The sequence below is a fragment of the Ornithorhynchus anatinus genome, chromosome 5 (assembly GCF_004115215.2).
Source record: "Ornithorhynchus anatinus isolate Pmale09 chromosome 5, mOrnAna1.pri.v4, whole genome shotgun sequence".
NCBI lineage: Eukaryota > Metazoa > Chordata > Mammalia > Monotremata > Ornithorhynchidae > Ornithorhynchus > Ornithorhynchus anatinus.
The window spans coordinates 5,029,515-5,052,633 of record NC_041732.1 but is presented as its reverse complement, the minus strand read 5'-3'; the positions used below and the strand labels follow the sequence as shown (position 1 = coordinate 5,052,633).

The window sequence follows — 23,119 nt, the reverse complement described above, 5'->3', positions numbered from 1 at the left end:
AGATTCCTACCTGCGGGTCTGGGAGGGTGTCGAGCTCTGGTGGCAGATGACTCTTCTGGCCAGGGGACGTGCTGGACCCCGGCCTCTCCCTTCCCCGCCCCTGCTTCCCAAATCCCTTAACCCTCTTCACAATGGGCCTGGGGGTGGCTGTGGGGACAAGCCAGGACCGGGGATGCTAGCAGTTTCCAGAAGCCGAACTGCAGATGAGGCAAAGCGAGGGAAGTCAATGGAAATAGCTGAGCCTGCTAATTCGGGGGGCAGGGGCCGGGCCAGAGGCCCAGAGACTCCATTCCTCCAGAGAAGAGCCCAGAGACTCCCCCTTTCCTCCAAATTAAGGCCAAAGGGCCCCCCTAGTTAAACAACCTTTTTCCTACTCCAGTGTTCGGCACAAACACTGATAAATACTTATGACTCATCCTCCATAGGTCAAAGCTCCAAATCACTCCTCTTTCCCAGGCCATACAGCTTCCATTTTCCCTGGAAAAATGAATAATAATTGTACTATTTGTTAAGTGCTTTCTATGTGCCAGGCACTGTACTAAGCCCTGGGGTGGACTCAAGCAAATTGGGTTGGAGAATCCAGGGGCCCAACCCCCTCCCATCTAAGCTGAGGCCTCATCTCTCCCAGCTCCACTCTGCGAATCCCTCGATTCCAAGAGCCACAGAACCCAGTGGTAACGGAAACATTTTCTTTATTGAAAAGCAAACTCTGGAGGTTTCCCCCTCACCCCACATATTCCAGCCAGCCCTTAGCAGGGAGAGGCATCTAGGAAGCGAGAGGCTGGTCTGGTTGACTGTTCCTTTCTGGGCAGAGGCAAGAGAGTGTGTAGATTTCTCAGTTCTAAGTCTCGAGAAGCGGCATCTTTTCAGCTGGTCTTTGCGAGCTCTGGGCGGCGACGTGGTCAGAGGAAGAGAAAGTCCTCAGAGGGTGGTTCACACTAAGCACCAACAAACTGGGGGGAAACTGGGAGGCAACAAGGATGGGGTTTCCAACTGGAAGAACAAGAGGCAGGAGAAGCTGGATCCCGATGGCAGGGAGGAAGGCTCACAGGTTCTCGTCTTCAGATTTGGAGGGCTGGACTGAGAGGCTAGAAGGAGGTTCCCCATTCTGCTGTTCCCTGTGTGGGAACTGAAACAGGTTCCGGAGGTAGTTGTTGAAGGCGGCACGCTGGGAGGCAGGAGGGCCCGAACGGCCTGGGTTCTTGCATTCCTCCTCCCGGCCCTTGCCGGCCGTGGCGGGGGGAGCCGGTGATGGTGCCTTGTACTTCTCCTGCCACTTCTCTCTGAACAGGACGGCGGGAGAGGCTGGCGGCTCAGAGGGCTTCGGTGGCTCCCACCGTGGCTCCACCCGGCTCTGTTTGCGGGAGAGGGCCTCCCCACAGTTGCCCCATCCCTCGACTCCCCGCTTTCGCCTCACGTCTGCTCCCCGTTCCCAATGGCCCTGGCTAGATCTTTGGGCTCCCCGGCCACCCCCACCTTGCCTCGGAGGGGTTTTCCACACCCGGGGCTGCAACAGGAGGGGCTGGAGTTGGGGGGTTACCCCCGGTGCCTGCGAAGCGGCGGGCCGGTAGCTGTGGCAGCAGGAATGCAGAGTGCAGCAGGCGCAGCAGGGGCCGGTCGAGGTGCGCAGGCCATTCACGTTCACGTTATTGACGGCGGTGGAGAGGATGGGGATAGGGACGCCCAGGGCCCACAGCGTGGTGTAGGCGCCCAGGAGGGCATGGTTGAGCAGGTAGGTGAGGGTGCTCAGCTGGACGGGTATGATCGGGTTGGACTGCCCACCCAGCGGTGCTGACGGCAGACTCTCCAAGAAGGTCTGCAGTTCGGAGTAAAGGGACGAGACCGAGTTTGAGGGTGGCGACGGAAGATTGGGAGGCGGAGGGGGGGGTGACGATGGAGATGGCGGAGGAGGTGGCGGCGGAGGCGGAGACGACGCTGGCAGCGGTGGCGGTGGTGGAGGTGGCGATGGTGGCGGTGGGGGCGGAGGCGGTGGTGGTGGTGGTGGGGACCAGCTCCTGCGGTGATAATGGGTCAGAGAAATCCACCATCAACGCCAATGCTCCCTCAAGTGCCAAGATGGAGAGTGGGAGAGAAGGTGGTTAAGACGGAAAGCAAAGAGAAAGGGAGGGGAGGGGTGGCTCTGTCTTCTCCTGGAGATATATCCTAAGCTCGTTATGGGCAGGGAACGTGCTAATTCAACAGTATTTATTGAGTGCTTACTAGGTGCAGAGCACTGTACTAAGCGCTTGGAATGGACAATTCGGCAACAGATAGAGACCATCCCTGCCCAATGACGGGCTCACAGTCTAATCAGGGGAGGCAGACGGCAAAGCAAAACAGAACAAAACAAAAACAAGGCATCACGATTAATAGAATCAAGGGGATGTACATCTCATTAACAGAATAAATAGGGTAATAAATAATATATACAAATGAGGACAGTGCTGAGGGGAGGGGAAGGGGCAGAGGGTAGAAGGGGAGCAGAGGGAGAAGCGGGGGAGCTCAGTCTGGGAAGGCCTCAGTTCTGTTGTATTTTACTCTCCCCAGCGCTTAATACAATGCTCGGCACATAGTAAGGGCTCAATAATTACCATTGATTGATTGAGGTCTTTAAGGTTTCTCAGAGTCTCACTTAGAGAAGCAGCTTGGCTCAGTGGAAAGAGCCCCGTCTTGAGAGTCAGAGGTCATGGGTTCGAATTCCAGCTCTGCCACTTGGCAGCTGTGTGACTGTAGGCAAGTCACTTCACTTCTCTGTGCCTGTTACCTCATCCATAAAATGGAGATTAAGACTGTGAGCCTCACGTGGGACAACCTGATTACCCTATATCTACCCCAGTGCTTAGAACAGTGCCCTGCACATAGTAAGCACTTAACAAATACCAACATTATTATTATTATTTTCTTTTATGGTACTGGTTAAGTGCTCACTATGTGAAAGGTACTGTACTGAGCGCTGCGGTTGGTCCAACTAATCTGGTTGGACAAAGTCCCTGTCCCATACAGACTTCAGAGTTTTAATATCCATTGTACAGATGAAGTAACTGAAGCACAGAGAAGTGAAGTGACCTGCCCATGGTCACAGAGCAGACAAGGGGTGGAGCCGGGATTAGATGCAGGGCCTTCTCTCAGGCCAGTGCTCTATCCAGTAGGGCTCTTCTATTTTTTAAATTCGTGTGTCTGCATGTACTCCAGTGGCAACTGAAGAAGCTATAAACGCGATGAGCTATTTCCCCATTTAGACTGTGAGCCCATTATTAGGCAGGGATTGTCTCTATTGCCAAGTTGTACATTCCAAGCACTTAGTACAGTGCTCTGCACAAAGTAAGTGCCCAATAAATATTATTGAATAAATGAATGAATGACTGGTGGGAGCATGTGTTCAGAGTGCGTCTTTAGCAGCTAGTGGATGTACATAATAATAATAATAATGGTATTTGTTAAGTTCTTACTATGTGCAAAGCACTGTTCAAAGCGCGGGGGGGGGGTGGTACAAGGTGATCAGGTTGTCCCACGTGGGGCTCACAGTCTTAATCCCCATTTTACAGATGAGGGAACTGAGGCTCTGACAAGTGGCTTGCCCAGTCACACAGCTGCTTTGAGGCAGAGCCGGAATTCGAACCCATAACCGCTGACTCCCAAGCCTGTGCTCTTTCCACTGAGCCACGCTGCTTCTCTCTAAAGGTCTTGAAAATGCCTGACTCCCTCTCTGACGCCTCATAAACCTCCCAAAGTTTGTCTCTCTGAAGGTCCCGAAAATCTCCTGATGTCTCCCTCTCAAAGTCTCAAAGACATCTGCGTCTGTCCCCAAAGGTCTCAAACATCTTCCAGCATTTGTCTCTAGGAAGGTCTCTAAGATCTCTCAAAGTATCATCTCTCAGGTCTCTAAGTTACCACTGTCTTTCTCCCTAATGCTTTCAAAAAACCCCGGTGTCTGTAACTCTGAAGGCCTTGAAAATTTCTCAGAGCCTCTAAGCCTCTCGTAGGGCCTCAAAAATGGCTGCATCTGCCCGAGAGCCCTGGAAATAAGGTTAGTATTTGTTAAGTGCTTACTCTGTGCAGAGCACTGTTCTAAGCACTGGGTTAGATACAGGGTAATCAGGTTGTCCCACATGAGGCTCACAGTCTTAATCCCCATTTTATGGATGAGGTAACTGAGGCACAGTGAAGTGACTTGCCCACAGTCACACAGGCGGAGCAGGGATTAGAACCCATGACCTCTGACTCCCAAGCCCGGGCTCATCCCACTGAACCACACTGCTTCTCCAGGTGTTTGGCAAAATGAAAGTCCCTGATATCTCTTAACTTCTCTGTGCCTCAGTTACCTCATCTGCAATATGGGGATTAAGACAGTGAGCCCCATGTGGGCCAACCCGATCACCTTGTATCCTCTCCAGCGCTTAGCACAGTGCTTTGCACATAGTCAGCGCTTAACAAATGCCATCATTATTATTCTCTCTCAGGTGTTATCTTTCAAGTTGCTAGGATTTGGGTGTCTCTGTCTTTCGAGGTTTCAAAAATCAATCCCTCGGGGTCTTGGACCCCCTAACACCTCTCTTTGGGTCTCTCACCCGTGGATCGCGCCGCCCTCCTGTCGCTCCTCCATTATGGACAATTTTCGCTCTCGTACTCTTTCCGAAAATCCTTCCGCCGAGGGGGTCGCTAACAGGGGGGGAAGGAGGGGCATGGATTCCTCCGCCATGAGAGGCGCCGTGGAAAAAAAGCTGTTAAGGCCTCATGCCGAGGGCGGGGCCAAGAGGAAGGCGGGAAAAGGAATGGAGGGGGAGAGGGGAGAAGTTGGTTGGGAAGGACGATGTCTTTCGAGAAAAAACGTCAAACCCTCGCGGAAAGTTCTAGGGGGAGAAAGGCGGGAGATGGTTTGAGGGGGCGGGGCCGTGGGGCTGGTCCAGTCATGCCAAGGGAAAGAAACAAAATGGCGGAGTCAACCACCACGTGGTTGTGCCCCTGTAATGGCGGATAGGGTGGGGCTATGGAGGGGGAATGAGGTGCTGGTAGGATTGAGGGGTTGGATGCTGATTCACTTTAGGTGGGAATAATAATAATAATGTTGGTATTTGTTAAGCGCTTACTATGTGCAGAGCACTTTTCTAAGCGCTGGGGGAGACACAGGGGAATCAGGTTGTCCCACGTGGGGCTCACAGTCTCAATCCCCATTTTACAGATGAGGTAACTGAGGCACCGAGAAGTTAAGTGACTTGCCCAAAGTCACACAGCTGACAAGTGGCAGATCTGGGATTCGAACCCATGACCGCTGACTCCAAAGCCCGTGCTCTTTCCACTGAGCCACGCTGCTTCTCTAATAATAATAAATACTAATAAAGGTGTTTGTTAAGTGCTTACTACGAGCCAAGCACCTGAGCTCTGGGGCAGATCACCAGAGGGCATAGTCTCTTGTCCCACATGGGACTCGCAGTCTAAGAGGGAGAATGGGTATTTAATCTCCATTTTACAGATAGGGAAATTGAGGCCAGGAGAAGTGAAGTGACTTGCCCAAGATTACAACACAGGACCTCTGATTCCCAGGCCTGGGCTCTTTTGCCATCATCGGCATCATTAGTGGTCTTTATTGAGCACTGTGTGCAGTGTGGTACAGTGGAAAGAGCCCGGGCTTGGGAGTTAGAGGTCATGGGTTCGAATCCCAGATCTGCCACTTGTCAGCTGGGTGACTGTGGCAAGTCACTTCACTTCTCTGGGCCTCAGTGACCTCATCTGTAAAATGGGGATTTAGACTGTGAGCCTCACGTGGGAGAACCTGATTTCCCTGTATCTACCCCAGAGCTTAGAACAGTGCTCAGCACATCGTAAGAGCTTAACAAATACCAACATTATTAGCTTAACAAATACCAACGTTACTAAGCTCATGGGAGAATACAGTGCAACAGAGTAGCAATGTGGTCTTGTGGCTAGAGCCCAGGCCTGGGAGTCAGAAGGACCTGGGTTCTAATCCTAGCCCTGCCATTTGTCTGCCTTTTCTGCTGGGTGACCTTGGGCAAGTCACGTAACTTCTCTGTGCCACACTTACCTCATCTGTAACATCAATCAATCATATTTATTGAGCTCTTACTATGTGCAGAGCACTGTACTAGGCACTTGGCAGAGAGAAGCAGCTTGGCTTAGTGGAAAGAACCCGGGCTTGGAAATCAGAGGTCATGGGTTCGAATCCCGGCTCTGCCACTTGGCAGCTGTGTGACTGTGGGCAAGTCACTTCACTTCTCTGTGCCTCAGTTACCTTATCTATAAAATGGAGATTAACTGTGAGCCTCACATGGGACAACCTGATGACCCTGTATCTCCCCCAGCGCTTAGAACAGTGCTTTGCACTTAGTAAGCGCTTAACAAATACCAACATTATTATTATTATTATTACTTGGGAGAGAATTGGCAGACATGGGTCCCCATAACGAGCTTACAGTCTTGAGGAGAGAGGCATTAATATGAACAAATAAGTAATTTATAATATAAAATTTAAAGTGCCATTGGGTGGAGGATGGGATGAGTATCAAATGAATAAAATGGAGTTTAAATCCTCCTCCCTCCGATTTAGACTTTGAGGCCTGTATGGGTCAGGGACTGTGGCAACCTGATTATCTTGTATCCGTCCCAGTGCTTGAGGCAGGACTTGACACACAGTAAGTGCTTAACAAATACAATGAAAAAGTGTGTCTGGGGATGGGAGTGTGGTCAGGAGTGCCCCTGGAGACCTGTTATAAATTCTGCAGATTTCCATAAAAGGTTTCGTTTAACGTCATTGTGTTATGCTGTTTAACCTGTGTAACACACATGATGAAAAAAGTATGTTATTTTCAAGTCTTCACGGGGGTCTCTGGTATCTTTGGGTGCCATCAGTACCCAGACTTCACTGGTCCCCAGGAGGTCTCACTTCATAAATACGCACCATAAAAGTCCTGTATTTTTCATTTCGACTTGTTGCAATTCCCACAGTCACCCATTTTGGGAATGGACCCAGTAATCAATGAGAACTCGGTGCAGCTTTACTGATGATAAATGGGACTTTTCTGCTGTCTAAAGTACACTCCGGAGTGGTTAAATAAAAGGTTAAATAAAAGTGGTAGGGCAAAAAAAAATAGATGACATTAATTAATAAATATTTTGGATCAAACCCATTTTTATCTCTTTTTAAATTCTTGTAGTGCTGAGTTAACTTTTTAGGTTATCTTAACAGGATGATTAAAGTTTAAGTAGTTCATTCATTCATTCAATCATATTTATTGAGTGTTTACTTAATCCAATGGCCTCTACTCCATCCTCAACCTCCTTGACCTCTCAACTGCCTTCAACACTGTAGACCTCCTCCTCTGGAAACGTTATCCAACCTGGGCTTCATTGATTCTGTCTTTTCCTGGTTCTCCTCATCTCTCTGGCCGCTCATTCTCAGTCTCCTTCGTGGGCTCCTCCTCTGCCTTCCACCCCCTAACTGTGGGGGTCCCTCAGGTTCAGTTCTGGGCCCCCTTCTATTCTCCCTCTACACCCCCTCCCTTGGAGAACTCATTTGCTCCCATGGCTTCAATGACCACCTCTATACGGATGATACCCAAATCTACATCTTCAGCCTTGATCTCTCTCCCTCTCTCCAGTCTCGCATCTCCTCCGGCCTTCAAGACATCTCTACTTGGATGTCCTCCCGTCACCTCCAACTTAACATGTCCAAAACAGAGCTCCTTATCTTCTCACCCAAACCCTGTCCTTCCCCTGAGTTTCCTATCACTGTAGTTGGCACCACCATCCTTCCTGTCTCACAAGCCCATAACCTGGCATTATCCTTAATTCCACTTTCTCATTCAAACCACATATTCAATCCAATACTAAATCCTGTTAGTCCCACCTTCATGCCATAGCTAAAATCCACCATTTCCTCTCCATCCAAACTGCTACTACGTTAATATAATCACTCATCCTATCCTGCCTGGATTACTGCATCAGCCACCTTACTGGATTACTTCCAGCCTCCTGTCTCTCCCCACTCCAGTCCAAACTTCACTCTGCTACCCAGATCATTTTGCAACAAAAATGGTCAAGGCATTTCAGCCGCTCCTCAAAACACTCCAGTGGTTGCCCATCCACCTCCACAACAAAGAAAAACTCCTCACCATCCGCTTTAAAGCACTCCACCACCATACCCCTCCTACCTCACCTCACTTCTCTCTTCCTACAACCCAACCCGCACTCTTCGCTCCTCTAGTGCTAAACTTCTCACTGTGCCTCCATCTTGCCTGTCTCACCACCGACCCCTAGCCCACATCCTGCCTCTGGCCTGGAATGCCCTCCCTTCTCAAATCCAACAGACAATGACTCTTCCTCCATTCAAAGCCTTATTGAAAGCCCATCTCCTCCAAGAGGCCTTCCCAGACTAAGCCCCACTTTTCCTCATCTCCCACTCCCTTCTACATCACCCTGACTAGCTCCCTTTATCTCCCCGCCCCAGCCCAGCCCCATAGCACTAATGTACATATCTGTAATTTTATTTATTTCTACTGATGTCTGTCTTCCTGACTCTAGACTGTAAGCCTGTTGTGGGCAGGGACTATGATTATTTATTGTTGCTGTGTACTCTCTCAAGTGTTTAGTATAGTGCTCTGCATACAGTAAGCACTCAGTAGGTACAATTAAATTGAATTGTCTGTGAGGCGCTGCGGGGAGATAGACATCAATACCAATAAATAAAATTACAGCTATGTACATAAATGCTGTGGGGTTGGGAGGGGGGAAGAGCAAAGGGAGCAAGTCAGGGTGATGTAGAAGGGAGTGGGAGATGAGGAAAAGTGGGGCTTAGTCTGAAAAGGCCTCTTGGAGGAGATGAGCCTTCAACAAGACTTTGAATTGGGGATAACTGTTGCTCTTCTCTGTAGAACAAAACAAGCAAATAAAAAATGCATACATACATAGGCCCCTATTCCATCCTAATCCTTCTCAACCTCTCAGATGCCTCCGACACTGTCGACCATCCCATTCTCCTGGAAACATCATACGCCTCAGCTTAGATGACACTCTCCTCTTCTAGTTATCCTATCTCTCTGGCCACTTCTTCTCAGTCTCTTTCGCAGGCTTCTCCTCCGCCACCAACTGTGGAAATCCTTCAAGGTTCAGTTCTGGGTCCCCTTCTATTCCCTATTTACTCCCACTGCCTTGGAGAACTCATTCACTTCCATGACTTCAACTACTACCTCTATATGGATGATTTCCCAAATCTACATCTCCAACCTTGATCTCTTTCCCTCTCTGCAGTTTCACATTTCTTTCTGCCTTCAAGACTCTCTTCTTGGATGTCCTGCCGTCACCTCCAACTTTTAACATATCTAGAACACAACTACTCATCTTCCCACCCAAACCATATTGGGCCCATGATTTTCTCGTCACCGTAGACAGTATTACCACAATCCTTCCTGTCTCACAAGTCCATAACCTTGGTGTTATCCTTGATTCATCTCTCTTATTCAATCCACATGTTCGATCTGTCACTAAATCCTGATGGCTCAAACTTGCTTAAATCTGTCTTTTCCTCTCCACCCAAACTGCCACCACATTAATCCGAGCCTTCGTCATGATATCAGCCACTCTGTTGACCTCCCTGTCTTCTGTCTCTCCCTATTCCAGTCATACTTCACTCTGCTTCCCGGATCATTTTTTTACAAAAATGTTCAGTCCATGTTTTCCCGTTCCTCGAGAACCTCCCTTGGGTGCCCATCCACCTCTGCATCAAACTGAAACTCCTTATAATCGCCTTTAAAGCACTCAAACACCTTGCCCACTTCTGCCTCACCTCATTGCTTTACTACTACAATCCAGCCCACACACTTCGCTTCTTCGATGCTAACCTTCTCTCTTTACCTTGTTCTTGTCTACCTGTCCGGTGACTTCTCGCCCACATCCTGTCTCTGGCCTGGAACATCCTTCCTCTTCATATCCGATAGACAATTACTCTCCCCCCTTCAAAGCCTTACTTTCAGCACATCTCCTCCAAGAGACCTTCACCGACTAAGCCCTCTTTTACTTTTCTTCCACTCCTTTCTGCATCACCTTGACTTGCTCCTCTTTTTCACGCACCCCCCCCCCCCCAGCCCCACAGGACTTGTGTACATATCCAGAATTTATTTATTTTTATTAATGTCTATCTCTCCCTCTGGACTGTAAGCTTGTTGTGGGCGGGGAATGTCTGTTATACTGTTGTATTGTACTCTCCCAAGTACTTAGTACGGTGCTTTAAACACACTGAGTGTTCAATAAATACAGTTGACTGAGTGGCTGAGCCTCAGTCTCATCTATCTTGCCTCTGACCTCTCACCCACGTCTTGCCTTTGGTCTGGAATGCCCTCCCTCTTCATATCTGACAGACAATTACTTTGCCCACCTTCAAAGCCTTACTGAAGGCACATCTCCTCCAAGAGGCTTTCCCTGACTAAGCCCTCTTTTCCTCCTCTTCTACTCCCCTCTGCATTGCCTTAATTTGCTCCTTTTATTCACCCCCCCTCAGTACTTATGTACATACCCATCATTTATTTACTTTTTTTAATGCCTGTCTCCTTCTTGTGGTTCCCTCCTGTCCACTTTGCTCAGTCATTTATCCATGGCTCTTGTTCCTGAAGAGGGGGTGATGAAATTGGGGCAGATTCCCCTTTGAAGTTCAGAAAATCAGATACTTTTAGGGAGGGGGTGGTGTGGAATGGGTACTGCGTGGGGAGAGGATGTGGAGACAATGAGGGGAGGCCTGAGAGCTGAGAAAAGCATTTCGAGTTGTTAGAGTTTAGATGCCGCTTGTCTCCACCCCGGCTCCAGTTCGGTAAGTGTTAGGTCTTAATTGCATGATGTTAACGGGACCACAATAACCAGCCTCACTTGAATTTGTTTCCGCTGAGACAGTTCTGCTTTTTAAGCCGCCATCGCCTACCAGAAGCACCATGAAATGCTAGAGCTGAAGGTGAGGGGTCGGGGGAGGTCGGGGAGGTGGGGGGTTACTCCCTGCCTGTGGCTCAGATTCCAGTCTGGGCCTGGGGATGACCAGTCCCTTAGTAGAAGGAGGAAGGAGAGACCGCCAGGAGTTGGGGATGGTGGGGGTTGGCAGAGGCAGACTTGGGTCTCTGGGATTTGACTGTGCAGCAAGGGCTTCTCCCAGAATTCTCCATACCCTCAACTGGGAGTATGCCAGGGCTGTGCTCTGGGTTCCTCTGAGTTTCTGTTCCCTTTCTGACAGATCACACTGAGGATGAGCCTTCTGGGTCCCTCAGCCAGTGGTAGACCCAGAGCGGATCCTTCCTGTAACACTGCTGGCCAGAGAAGTGAGTCCAGAGGGGAAGCTGGGAACTGGGAGATGAGGTAAGACTGCTCAGCTGGGCTCTGAGCAAGGAGTGGACTTTGTGGGGAGGGGAGTTGGGGGCAGGACACTTGAGTCCTGGGAAGGGGAGGGTACAGGATGCCTGGGTCCTGGGAAGAGAGTGGGGCTGTGGGCGGCGGGGCAAGATGGCTAGATCGGGCCTTAGGGGAATAGGGTTGGGGGTTTAGGATGCCAGGTCCTTGTGGGGGGGAGTGGGTGGTGGGGGGACAGGACAACTGGGTCTTGGGAGGGGAGCTGAGGTAAAGGACAGAACGCTGGGTCACGGTGGGGGGTTGGGGGGTGGGAGAGAGACTGCTCCTGGGAGGGACTGGAACCAGAGTGCTGAGTTCTGAGCAGGGGAAGTAGGGGCAGGGGACAGGGTCTCCAAGTCCTGAAAGGGGAAGAGAATCATAAAGGAAAGGGTGCCCGAGGTGGAAAGCCACTTCATCATGAGGAGACCCCTTCATTTTCTCTTCCTCCATCCTCATGACCTGGAACTAAACTTAGGGAAGAAGAACAGAAACCTCACAATGCCCATGGCAATTGCCCACAACACTCCCTCCCTTCACGTCATCTGCTTCCCCAAGATGCCACCTCCCCTTCATCTCACTTCTCTCAATTTCCCCTTCCCCCGCAAGCCCTGACCCACTGTGGCAAAAGCTCCTGACCCTTCCCTGGACCTGCCAGGTTCCGGCCCGGGCCCAGGGGTTTCATTCCCAGGGGCCTGTTGGTGTAGTGGATAGAACATGGACCTGGGAGTCTGAAGGTCATGGGTTCTAATCCCACCTCTGCCACTTGTCTGCTGTGTGACCTTAGGCAAGTCACTTTGTGCCTGTTACTTCATCTGTAAAATGGGGATAGAGACTGTGAGCCCCAAGTGGAACAGGGACTGTGTCCAACCTGATTTGTTTGTATCCACCTCAGCGCTTTATACAGTGCCTGGCACATAGAAAGCGCTTAACAAAAAACACAATTATTATTATATATCATTATATAGAGAAGCAGCGTGGCGCAGTGGAAAGAGCATGGGCTTTGGAGTCAGGGCTCATGAGTTCGAATCCCAGCTCTGCTACTTGTCAGCTGTGTGACTGTGGGCAAGTCACTTAACTTCTCTGTGCCTCAGTTCCCTCCTCTGTAAAATGGGGATTAAGACTGTGAGCCCCGCGTGGGACAACCTGATTCCCCTGTGTTTACCCCAGCGCTTAGAACAGTGCTCTGCACATAGTAAGCGCTTAAGAAATACCAACATTATTATATTATTATATATATATAGTATAGATAATAGTAATATATATATAATATTACTATTATCCCCTGATCCCAGACCTTCACCGCACCAGCCTCCCAGAGATGCCTGGAGCAAGGAAGGGTGAAGACTTGTCTCCCAGCAGACTCCCCCAAAGGGCGATTCCTTTTTGTTTTCCCCAAATCCAGTCCTCTTCTTCCCTGCCCCAACAGCAAATCTGGTTAGCCTAAGCCCTGACCCCTGGCTATTAAAACTTCACTTCCCAGAGCTGGGGCAGAAAGAGGCTGAGGAAGCCCTTAAATCAGGGATGGGGACAGAGGACCCAGTTCTTGTCCCCCAAACCCCAGGATTCCTTTTGTTTTGTCTTCATGGGTACCTGAGGAGGCCAGGAGGCAGAACCAGGACAGGGGCTTCTGCATGGAGAGATGTTTTGTCGGGGGGCCCCGGCAGAAGGGGTAGAAGGGAGATGGGAGAGAGGGAGGAGCCAGCTGGAGGTGGGAGCTGGGTCAGGAAGAGGGAGGGGGTGGAGGTTGGAGGGGCCCCCAGGGCCTGGTTGTCTCCTGGGATTTAGAGGGCGACTGGCTGGGGCCAGGCAGCATGTGACAGAGCGATGCCTGATCCCCAGGAGGAAGAAGGGGGAGCTGGGAGGGGAGTGGGGTTGAGGGGCCACTGGGCTGGAACCTCACACCCTCCCCACCTCCCCTTGACTCGAGCACCCTTCCTCAGATCGCCGTGCTTCCCCCAGGACTCAGACATGGGGTGCCTTCAGCCACAGCTCCTCTTGACTCTGCTAATCGGTGAGGTCCCCTTCTCCCCCAGTCCCAAATCAGGCCCTTTCCCTCGGGGGTTCCCCTTCTCTTCTATTGCTCCCTGAAGGAGGTAGGGCTTGGGGGAGGGAGTGAGGAGCCTGGAGTCAGAAGGAGGAGGTCAAGGCCAGAGAAGGTCAATCCGCTGGGCTGGTGCTTATGTGGGCCGGGGTCTGTGTGGGCCAGTGTGGGCTGATACGGAGGGGTGTCTGGCCCCAAACGGCTCTTTTGTTTGCGGAGATGGGGTGAACAAGGATTCAATAAGGAGAGTATCGGACAAAGGTCATCCCCACGTCCAAGACTGTCCTCCCTCTGTTCCCCCTCCACTCCCGCTCTGTTCCCCCTCCATCCCACTCCTTCCTTCTTGGCCCTCCGCCGGCTCTCAAGTGAGAAGTGGCATGGCATGGCTTAGAGAAGCGGCCTGGCGTAGTAGGTTGAGCACAGGCATGGGAGTCAGAAGGTCGTGGTTCTAGTCCCGGATCCGCCACTTGCCTGGTGTGTGACCTTAGGCAAGTCACTTCACTTCTCTGGGCCTCAGTTCCATCATCTGTAAAATGGGGATTAAAACTGTGAATCCCATGTGGAACAGGGGCTGTGTTCAACCCAATTTGCTTGAATCCCTCTCACCTTCTTAAAACCATCGCCCCTGCCCTCCTCCCTTCCTTAACGTCTATTTTTAACCACTCAATCTCCAAGGGCTCCTTCCCCTCTGCCTTCAAACATGCCCACGTCTCCCCCATCCTAAAAAAACCCGCTCTCGACCCCACTTCCCCCTCCAGTTATCGTCCTATCTCCCTACTACCCTTCCTTTCCAAAATCTTAGAACGAGTCGTCTACAATCGATGCCTAGAATTCCTTAACTCCCATTCTCTCCTAGACCCCCTCCGATCTGGCTTCCGTCCCCTCCACTCTACCGAGACTGCTCTCTCTAAGGTCACCCGTGACCTCCTTCTTGCCAGATCCAATGGCTCCTACTCCATTCTGATCCTCCTTGACCTCTCTGCTGCCTTTGACACTGTCGACCATCCCCTCCTCCTCCATACCTTATCTCACCTCGGCTTCACGGACTCTGTCCTCTCCCGGTTCTCCTCTTACCTCTCTGGCCGATCATTCTCGGTCTCCTACGCTGGAGCCTCCTCCCCCTCCCATCCTTTAACTGTTGGAGTTCCTCAAGGGTCAGTTCTTGGCCCTCTTCTGTTCTCCATTTACACTCACTCCCTCGGTGAACTCATCCGCTCTCACGGCTTTGGCTACCATCTCTACGCAGATGACACGCAGATCTACATCTCCGCCCCTGTCCTCTCCCCCTCCCTTCGGGCTCGCATCTCCTCCCGCCTCCGGGACGTCTCCACCTGGATGTCGGCCCGCCACCTAAAACTCAACATGAGCAAGACTGAGCTCCTCATCTTCCCTCCCAAGCCCGGTCCGCTCCCAGACTTCTCCGTCACCGTGGATGGCACGACCATCCTTCCCGTCCCGCAGGCCCGCAATCTCGGTGTCATCCTTGACTCGTCCCTCTCGTTCACCCCACGCATCCTATCCGTTACCGAGACCTGCCGGTTTCACCTCTACAATATCGCCAAGATCCGCCCTTTCCTCTCCACCCAAACGGCTACCTTACTATTACGGGCTCTCGTTATATCCCGGCTAGACTACTGTGTCAGCCTTCTCTCTGACCTCCCTTCCTCCTCTCTCGCCCCGCTCCGGTCTATTCTTCACTCCGCTGCCCGGCTCATCTTCCCGCAGAAACGATCTGGGCATGTCACTCCCCTTCTTAAACGACTCCAGTGGTTGCCTATCGACCTCCGCTCCAAACAAAAACTCCTCACTCTAGGCTTCGAGGCTCTCCGTCACCTTGCCCCTTCCTACCTCTCCTCCCTTCTCTCTTTCTACCGCCCACCCCGCACGCTCCGCTCCTCTGCCGCCCACCTCCTCGCCGTCCCTCGGTCTCGCCTATCCCGCCGTCGACCCCCGGGTCACGTCCTCCCGCGGTCCCGGAACGCCCTCCCTCCTCACCTCCGCCAAACTGATTCTCTTTCCCTCTTCAAAACCTTACTTAAAAATCACCTCCTCCAAGAGGCCTTCCCAGACTGAGCTCCTCTTCCCCCTCTACTCCCTCTGCCATCCCCCCTTCACCTCTCCGCAGCTAAAGCCTCATTTTCCCCTTTTCCCTCTGCTCCTCCACCTCTCCCTTCCCATCCCCACAGCACTGTACTCGTCCGCTCAACTGTATATATTTTCGTTACTCTATTTATTTTGTTAATGAATTGTACATCGCCTCGATTCTATTTAGTTGCCATCGGTTTTTACGAGATGTTCTTCCCCTTGACGCTGTTTAGTGCCATTGTTCTCGTCTGTCCGTCTCCCCCGATTAGACTGTAAGCCCGTCAAACGGCAGGGACTGTCTCTATCTGTTGCCGACCTGTTCATCCCAAGCGCTTAGTACAGTGCTCTGCACATAGTAAGCGCTCAATAAATACTATTGAATGAATGAATGAATGAATCCACCCCAGCGTTTAGTACAGTGCCTGGCACATAGTAAGCACTTAACAAATATCATAATTAATTGTCTCTGCCAGGTTTCCCAGGAAAAATTTCTGAGCCTTTCAGTCTTGGGGGAGGAAGTGGGGCCAGATGGGAGGGAGGACAGACAGAAGACTGGGGGTGGGGGGCTTGGGGAGGGCTGAGACCTGAAGTCAAAAGTCCCAGAGCTGATGGACATGAGGAGCCTGAGCATGATGAGGGATGTAGGGGGAAGGTTCACCCCAAGCGAACAATCCCCAGGGTCAAGCGAACCATCCTTAGGGTCAAGCGAGCCATCCCCAGAGCCAAGCGAGTAGCAGCCCTTCCATCCCCCCACCCTCCCTGCCCTCTCCTCCCAACACCAAGAAGCAGCATGGCCTAGTGGATGGAGCAAGGGCCTGGGAGTCAGAAGCAGCTGGGTTCTAATCCCGGCTCCACCACTTGTCTACTGCGTGACCTTGGGCAAGACACTTAACTTTTCTGTGAGTCACTGAATTTATCTGTAAAATGGGGATTAAGATTGTGAGCCCAAAAGTGAAAGGAACTGTGTCCAACTTGTATCCATTTCAGTACTTAGTACAGAGCCCGGCACATATTAAGGGCTTAAAAAATACCATGAGAAACAAACAAAAAAAGCACCCTGCACCCTGTGTTTGGGGGTCCCTCCATGGGCCGTGGATCCCAGGGGGGTTCCTGACCAGACCCAGCCAAGGCAAGTGGGAGGCATGGGGGTCTGTGGCTCTGACCTCTGACCTCTTCGTGGTCCCACCCAATAGCCCAGAGGAGCTGAACTCTGCCTTCCATCTGGCTACCAGTCAGGCACCTGTCCTCTGTCCCAGCCTCAGCTTCCCCCCACCAACCCAAACTCCATCCCTCCCCCTTCCACCTGCTCCCAGCAGGGCTGAGGGTCCAGAGAGCCCCGCCTCAGTGCCCCCCTTCTCTCCCCAGCTATGCTGCAGTGCAGTGAGGGGGCTCCATCCTGGCATGTGTCCCTGCCCTCCTCCCTGAAGGCCCTGAAGAACTCCTGCGTGGTCTTGCCCTGCTCCTTCAGGGCCCCACCAGAAGCCAGGTCCCCCTACACCATCACCTGGTACCTGTACCGCTCCGTGGGCTACCCCGAGGTCTTTCGCAGCACTGCCCAGGCCAGTGCCCAGAGCGATGCCCAGGCCCGCTGGAAGCTGCTTGGGGACCCGGCCCAGGGGGAGTGCAGTCTGCGGCTCAGCCCCGTGCTCCCCAGCGATGCTGACGCCTACTACGTCTGGATCAACTCCGAGGGAGGGAGCCATGGCTTTTACGACAACACCCTGAAGTTGACCGTGGAAGGTCAGTCAGTCAGTCAGTCAGGTGTATTTATTGAGCACTTACTGCGTGCAGAGCACTGTACTAAACATGTGGGAGAGAATAATACAGTTATAAACAGACACATACTCTGCCCACTACGAGCTTACAGTCTAGAGGGGGAGACAGACATTAATATAAATCAATCAACTTACAGAGATGGACATAAGTGCTTTAGGTCTGGGGGTGGGGGTGAATAAAGTGAGGAAGTCAGGAAGAAGCAGAAGGGAGTGGAAAAAGAGGAAAGGAGGTCATAGTTGGGCATAGCCTTAAGGTCAGAGCAGGAGGGAGTGGGGAGAGGCTTGGGGCAGGGGAATCCAGGTTGGATGTGGCTGCAGGATGGGTGGACCTTGGGGAGGGGACCCAGGCTGGGAGAGCTAGAGGCTGGGGGAGCTGGGGCCTGGGAGAGCTGTGGGAGGGGGCCCAGCTGGGAATGGGGTCCAGGAAAGCTGGGGATGAGAATCTATGGGAGCCACTGAACTCTGGTTAGAGTGGGGCACACAGGAAGGAGAGAGATCTGGGGTGGGGCACTTGGATCTTAGGGAGCACAGTCAGAAATTGGGGAAGAGGCTTGGAGTGGGGTTCTGGAGTCCCAGGAAATAGGTCAGAGGATAAGCCAGAGGCTGGGTTGAACGATGGTGGGGGTACTCGGCCCAGGATAAACTGGGCTGAGACAACCGGGTCCCCACAACTGTGCCCCCAGAAACTCCGGAGCCGCTGCAGCTGCATGTCCCCAGGGAGCTGAAGGAGGGGGTACCCGCCACCCTCACCTGCTCCGTCCAGCACACCTGCCCCTCGGACCCCCCTACCCTGACCTGGTCCGGCCTGGGGGAGGCCGCCAACGTGAGCCACCAGCCTCTGCGGGATGGGTTGTGGCAGCTGGTATCGCGACTGCAGCTGGTGCCCTCGGCCTCGGACAACAGTCGCCCTGTGGAGTGCATGGTGCTATACCCCAGCGGTCAGCAGAACTGGGACAGGACCAACCTCCGCGTCAAGTGTGAGTGGAGTGGGGGCGAGGCCTGGGCAGGCAGTGCTGTAGCCACCACTGGTTGGCCACACCGGGTCGCGGGCTTGAACCCACCACAGGGTTGAGTGAGAGCAGGGGTGGAGCTAGGGGCAGGGACAGTGAGGTTGAGTTGGGCCCCCCAAACCCATGTGTGAAGAAGGTGGATTTCTCTCCTGTCTGAGGCGCCTGAGGAGGAAGCAGCAGTAGGGGAGGGGTAGTGGGGCTGGCTCTGGGGGAAGCTGTTCCCTGCCCTCAATTTCTCAGTAGCCCCTCTGGGACTGCCCAATCTGGACTAAGCCAGTAGGGCCTAACCTCGTCTCTTGGGCAGGGAGGGGACAAGCCTGTGAGGATTTTCCTGGGGGCTCCTGGGACTTGTCATCCCAGCAGCTGAACAGGAGAGGAGAGACTGAGTCCGTGGTCCACAGGAAGGACCCGGGCCTATGTAGGGCTCTAAGTTGCAGGGAGCAAAGTGGGAGAGGGGAGAAGAAGACAAGAGAAGATGTAGTAGTAATAGTATTTATTGTTTACCGTGTGCAGAGCACAGCACTAAGCACTGAGAAAGAGTACACAGGTGGGAATTAGACTCAGTCTCTTGTCCCTCCGGGGGCTCCCAATCTGGGAGTATAGGTCGGGGTCGGGGAAGGAGGACTGGAGACGGACACATCAGGAGCAGTGACATGCAAAAACATGAGAACAGCTTAAGGGACAAGGACAAATACACGATACACAAATTAAAAAGAAAAGTCAAAAGGGTGTGTGACTGGAGAGGCAGAGAAAGAGGTCATTGGGTCATCCACTCTTCCATCCTTCCCGTGCCAGCCCCTGGAAGTGCTCAGTAAGTCTAACTGACTGACTGACTGACTGACTTTTCTCCCACAGACCTGCCCCGGGCAGCCCAGGTGTCGATACAGGGTTCTGGACCACTGACCGAGGGCGGCTCTGTCACCCTGCACTGTACCTGCCAGAGCCACCCGCCGGCCCGGGGTTTCCGCTGGACCCAGGGACCCACACGCACGAGCATCCCGGGGGCCGGAGACCTGGACACCGTGACCTTGACGGGCCTGCTCCGCGACACCGGGCCCTACTACTGCGCCGGGATCAATGAGCTGGGTGTCGGGGAAGAGTCGGCGCCGCTGAACCTGGACCTGCAGTGTACTTGGCGGGGGCAGGGGTGGGAGAAGATGGCGATGGGTGGCCTAGTCCTGAGGGGCCGTGGGCAACAGCATCTTGGGGTGGAGGGAGGGAAGCCGGTGGCCTCAGGAATCTCTCCTTGCCTCCCTCCTGCCCTCCAGACAAGCCGCTGCTCCTGCCCCTGGGAAACTGCTCAGCACAGCCCGACGGGGGGCTGATGTGTCACTGTGGGGCCCGGGGGAACCCGGACCCGAGCCTCGAGTGGCTGCTGCCCGGCGTTGCCCACCCTGTGCCCGGAGACTACAACGACTCGGCCATGAGTGCTGTCTCCTCAGTCTGGGACGGGGCCGTGCTCGGGGAGCTCTGGATGCTCGCTTCCCCGCCAGGGAACGTGACCTGCCGGGCACTGAACCTCCATGGCCAGAGCGAGCTGCAGCTGCCCCTGTTGCCTCTGCCACCCTCAGGTACTCATGGGCCTCTCAGGATCCGAATGCCGGATCCCTTCCCTCCCCTGGGCTCCTCGGGATTCAGTAATAATAATAGTAATAATGATATGGTATTTGTTAAGTGCTTACTCTGTGCCAGCAACTGTACTAAATGCTGAGGTAGAGACAAGGTAATCAGGTTGAACACAGATCCTGTCCCACGGACCTTTTGCACACGGGGCTCACAGTCTTCCCATTTTACAGATGAGGGAACTGAGGCCCAGAGAAGTTGAGTGACTTGCCTAATGTCACGAAGCAGACAAGTGGCGAAGCTGGGATTAGAACCTATGACCTTCTGACCCCCAGGATTGTGCTGTATCCACTATGCCACACTGCTTCTCAACCCCATAGTCAGTGGGGGGAGAAAAACTGAATCCCTCTCCCCTCCGTCGCTCTCCCTCTTCCCTCAGGGTCAGAACGGCAGCTGCTTATGGCCTTGGGGGCCAGTGGGGTCGGGGTGCTGCTGGTCCTGGTCCTGATGATTGTGGTCTGCCGGTGGATCCGAAGCCGGTGAGAGGGACTCTGGGAAAGGAGGAGAGGGTGGTTTATGGGGTCAGGAGGGGTGGGGACTCTCCTGGGAATAACTGCCCGAGCCCTTACTCCCACAGAAAACACGGAGCTCAGTCTCCCTTGGGCCTGAGCCTGCAGAGAGAAAACCAGGTTGGGGAAAAGCTGAGCCGGAGCCCCAGCAGCGTGGGGATCGGGAATCTCATCCACATGTATCACACCCAGCGGGGGCCGGGACCGCCCCTCAGCCAGGTAGAAAAAGGTTGGGGGGGCAGAGCTGGAAGGAGAGGGGCAGGAAGCCTGCCACATGGCGTGGCTCGGTGGAAAGAGCACGAGCTTGGGAGTCAGAGGTCATGGGTTCGAATCCCGGCTCTGCCACTTGGCAGCTGTGTGACTGTGGGCAAGTCTCTTCACTTCTCTGTGCCTCGGTTACCTCATCCGTAAAATGGGGATTAAGACTGTGAGCCTCACGTGGGACCACCTGATCACCCTGCATCTACCCCAGCACTTAGGACAGTGCTCTGCACGTAATAAGCGCTTAACAAATACCAACATTACTGATTAGACTCTAAGCCCGTCATTGGGCAGGGATTGTCTCTATCTGTTGCCGAATTATCCATTCCAAGCGCCTAGTACAGTGCTCCCGTCAAACGGCAGGGACTGTCTCTATCTGTTGCCGACTTGTTCATCCCAAGCGCTTAGTACAGTGCTCTGCACATAGTAAGCGCTCAATAAATACTAATGAATGAATGAATGCTCTGCACATAGTAAGCATTCAATAAATACTATTGAATGAATGAATGAATAAGATCTTGGAAGGGGAGTGGGGCAGTGGGAGTGCCTGGGGGCTGGGGGTGGGGAGAAGAGTGGGGGTGGGGAGCTGGGTTCCCTGGACCTGGAGGAGGGAAGTTGGAGACTTGGCAGCGGGGCTGGCCGAGTCCTGAGGTGTTCACCTCCCATTTCTCTCCTCACAGAAGCTGGCGGGAGAGAAGTTTGAGTTTCCAGGCCCAGATGCTGATTATGAGAACTTTGAAGTGTTTGTTGGGGGCAGCCAGCCCAACTACCTGACCGAGCAGATATACTCCAACATGTGACCCCCGAGCGGCCCCCCGCCCCATTCTTCAGCAGGGTGAAGGCCTACCACCCCTAGCCTCGCCCAACTGCCACCTCTGCCCAGCCAGCAATGGGGCTCCAGTTTCTAATCCCGGATGCGGGACTACTGTGTTCTGGCCTGGTGTGGGTGGGAGGGACCTTGCCTCTCCAACCCATCACCTCTGCTCCCTTGGTCTGCCTATTCTGGGGAGCTGCTCCTCTAGGGAAAAGGGCCTTGTTTCCACTCACTTCCTCTTCCCTCTCTTCTTCCTCATTCCCTTCCTCCTCATGTCTCGCAGGACACAAGATTCTTTAAATAAATCGGTTTCAGAACAAACACCGGCTCTTCATTCTGCCTCCTTCCGAGACTGGGACCAGAGAGGTTCAGAAACGGATGCAAGGAGGGAATGGTCACCGTCTCCTTGCTGCTCGGCCCACAAGGGCTGCCTGGAGGAGAAAGATTTGGGAACTGGCAGGGTGAGCAGGGTCTGTCCTCGCCCCCATACAAACCCCACTTCGATAGCCCCTGAACCCCAGATTCCTCTCTGGAGGGGCTCATGTCCGTCAAGTCTAATACCCCCATTTCCACTGTTCCCTCCTCTCTCACCACAGTCGGCACCCCAGCCCCCAGAGAAGAGAATAGGAGGAAAAGCTCTGTTATAACCTCCCTGGTGATCTCCTAAGATGCCAGAATCCTCTCTGAAGGGGGCAGGGATATGATGTGGAGGTAGGGAGTGGACTTAGTGACCTCAGAAGGTTCTTCCTGTCCTGGAAGAGTTGGATATCTCTAGGTTCTCCAGTGGTTTTCTTTCTGGGCCTTCAGAGAGGATGTAGGCCCCAAAACTTGGCAAAACTCTTTCCTCTCCTTGCTTCTGGGCTTCTTCAGAAGGTTTGGGCTTCCCATTGAGGGGTCTTGGGTGGCCCCGGGATTCCCCAAACAAACTGGACCCCAGGTCTGGCTTAGAGGGGCCTGATCTTTCAGACCGGCCCTGGCCCCATGGAGTTAGTACAGAGGACTTGGAGTCAGGGTGTGTCTTGCAGTGGAAGGAGACCCATGAAGGGGTGAATACCTTGTGTGGGGAACCTTCTTCTATACTGGGCAGTCAATGATGGTGGTTTGTAAATACCAAGATTAGAGGAATAAAATCAAACATGATCTTGGGCAAGTCACTTAACTTCTCTATGCCTCCGTTACCTCCTCTTTAAAAGGGGGATTAAATCTGTGAACCTCATGTGGGACATGGATTGTGTCCAGGATGTTTGGTTTGTATCTACCCCAGCACTTAGTACAGTGCCTGGCACATAATAAGTGCTTAACGTAGAAAAATAAATGATCTGCAATGGTTGAATTTTCTGAAAGGACTCACTGTGTTGGAATAGCTACCTTACAAAGTCTCAGAAGGGAAACAAGGAGATCAGCTAGGGGTACCCTCCAACCCTGCCCTTCTGATGGGGTTGTACCTAACCCAGCTCAAAGAAGTGGGGGAGGCAGATTGGGGGTGAGGGCGGGGAAGTGTCATTTCAGTGGTTCGAATATCCTTTTGCTGCTCTCATCAGACAGACCACAGCTTTCCCCACATTCAAATCCTTCCTCAAAAGCCACCCCACCTCTTCCAATAAGTTTTCACCCAATTAATTTCC

General features: G+C 52.8%; 1 protein-coding gene across 3 annotated transcripts; it reads left to right on the top strand.

Moving 5' to 3' along the window:
• Nucleotides 1-10,735: 10,735 nt before the first annotated feature.
• Nucleotides 10,736-21,815, top strand: LOC103168709 (sialic acid-binding Ig-like lectin 14). 3 transcript variants are annotated; one of them, XM_029065617.2, is made up of 10 exons: nucleotides 10,736-10,951; nucleotides 11,225-11,346; nucleotides 13,317-13,387; nucleotides 16,868-17,242; nucleotides 17,961-18,254; nucleotides 19,143-19,415; nucleotides 19,556-19,858; nucleotides 20,290-20,389; nucleotides 20,488-20,638; nucleotides 21,361-21,815. In XM_029065617.2, exons 1-10 carry the CDS (start codon nucleotides 10,937-10,939, stop codon nucleotides 21,478-21,480), a joined length of 1,824 nt encoding a protein of 607 aa, XP_028921450.1. In that variant the 5' UTR covers nucleotides 10,736-10,936; the 3' UTR covers nucleotides 21,481-21,815. The 3 variants fall into 3 exon arrangements, with proteins under 3 accessions (XP_028921450.1, XP_028921453.1, XP_028921452.1); XM_029065619.2 differs by lacking the exon at nucleotides 10,736-10,951 and having other exon boundaries at nucleotides 11,258-11,346; nucleotides 13,304-13,387; XM_029065620.2 differs by lacking the exons at nucleotides 20,290-20,389; nucleotides 20,488-20,638 and having other exon boundaries at nucleotides 10,737-10,951.
• The last annotated feature ends 1,304 nt before the right edge of the window (nucleotides 21,816-23,119 follow it).

Excerpts from the sequence above, each read along its gene's own strand:
- LOC103168709 (XM_029065617.2), top strand. Across the intron at positions 19,416-19,555 it reads GCTGAACCTGGACCTGCAGT|ACAAGCCGCTGCTCCTGCCC; the intron begins GTACTTGGCGGG and ends CCTGCCCTCCAG. Across the intron at positions 20,390-20,487 it reads TGCCGGTGGATCCGAAGCCG|AAAACACGGAGCTCAGTCTC; the intron begins GTGAGAGGGACT and ends TTACTCCCACAG.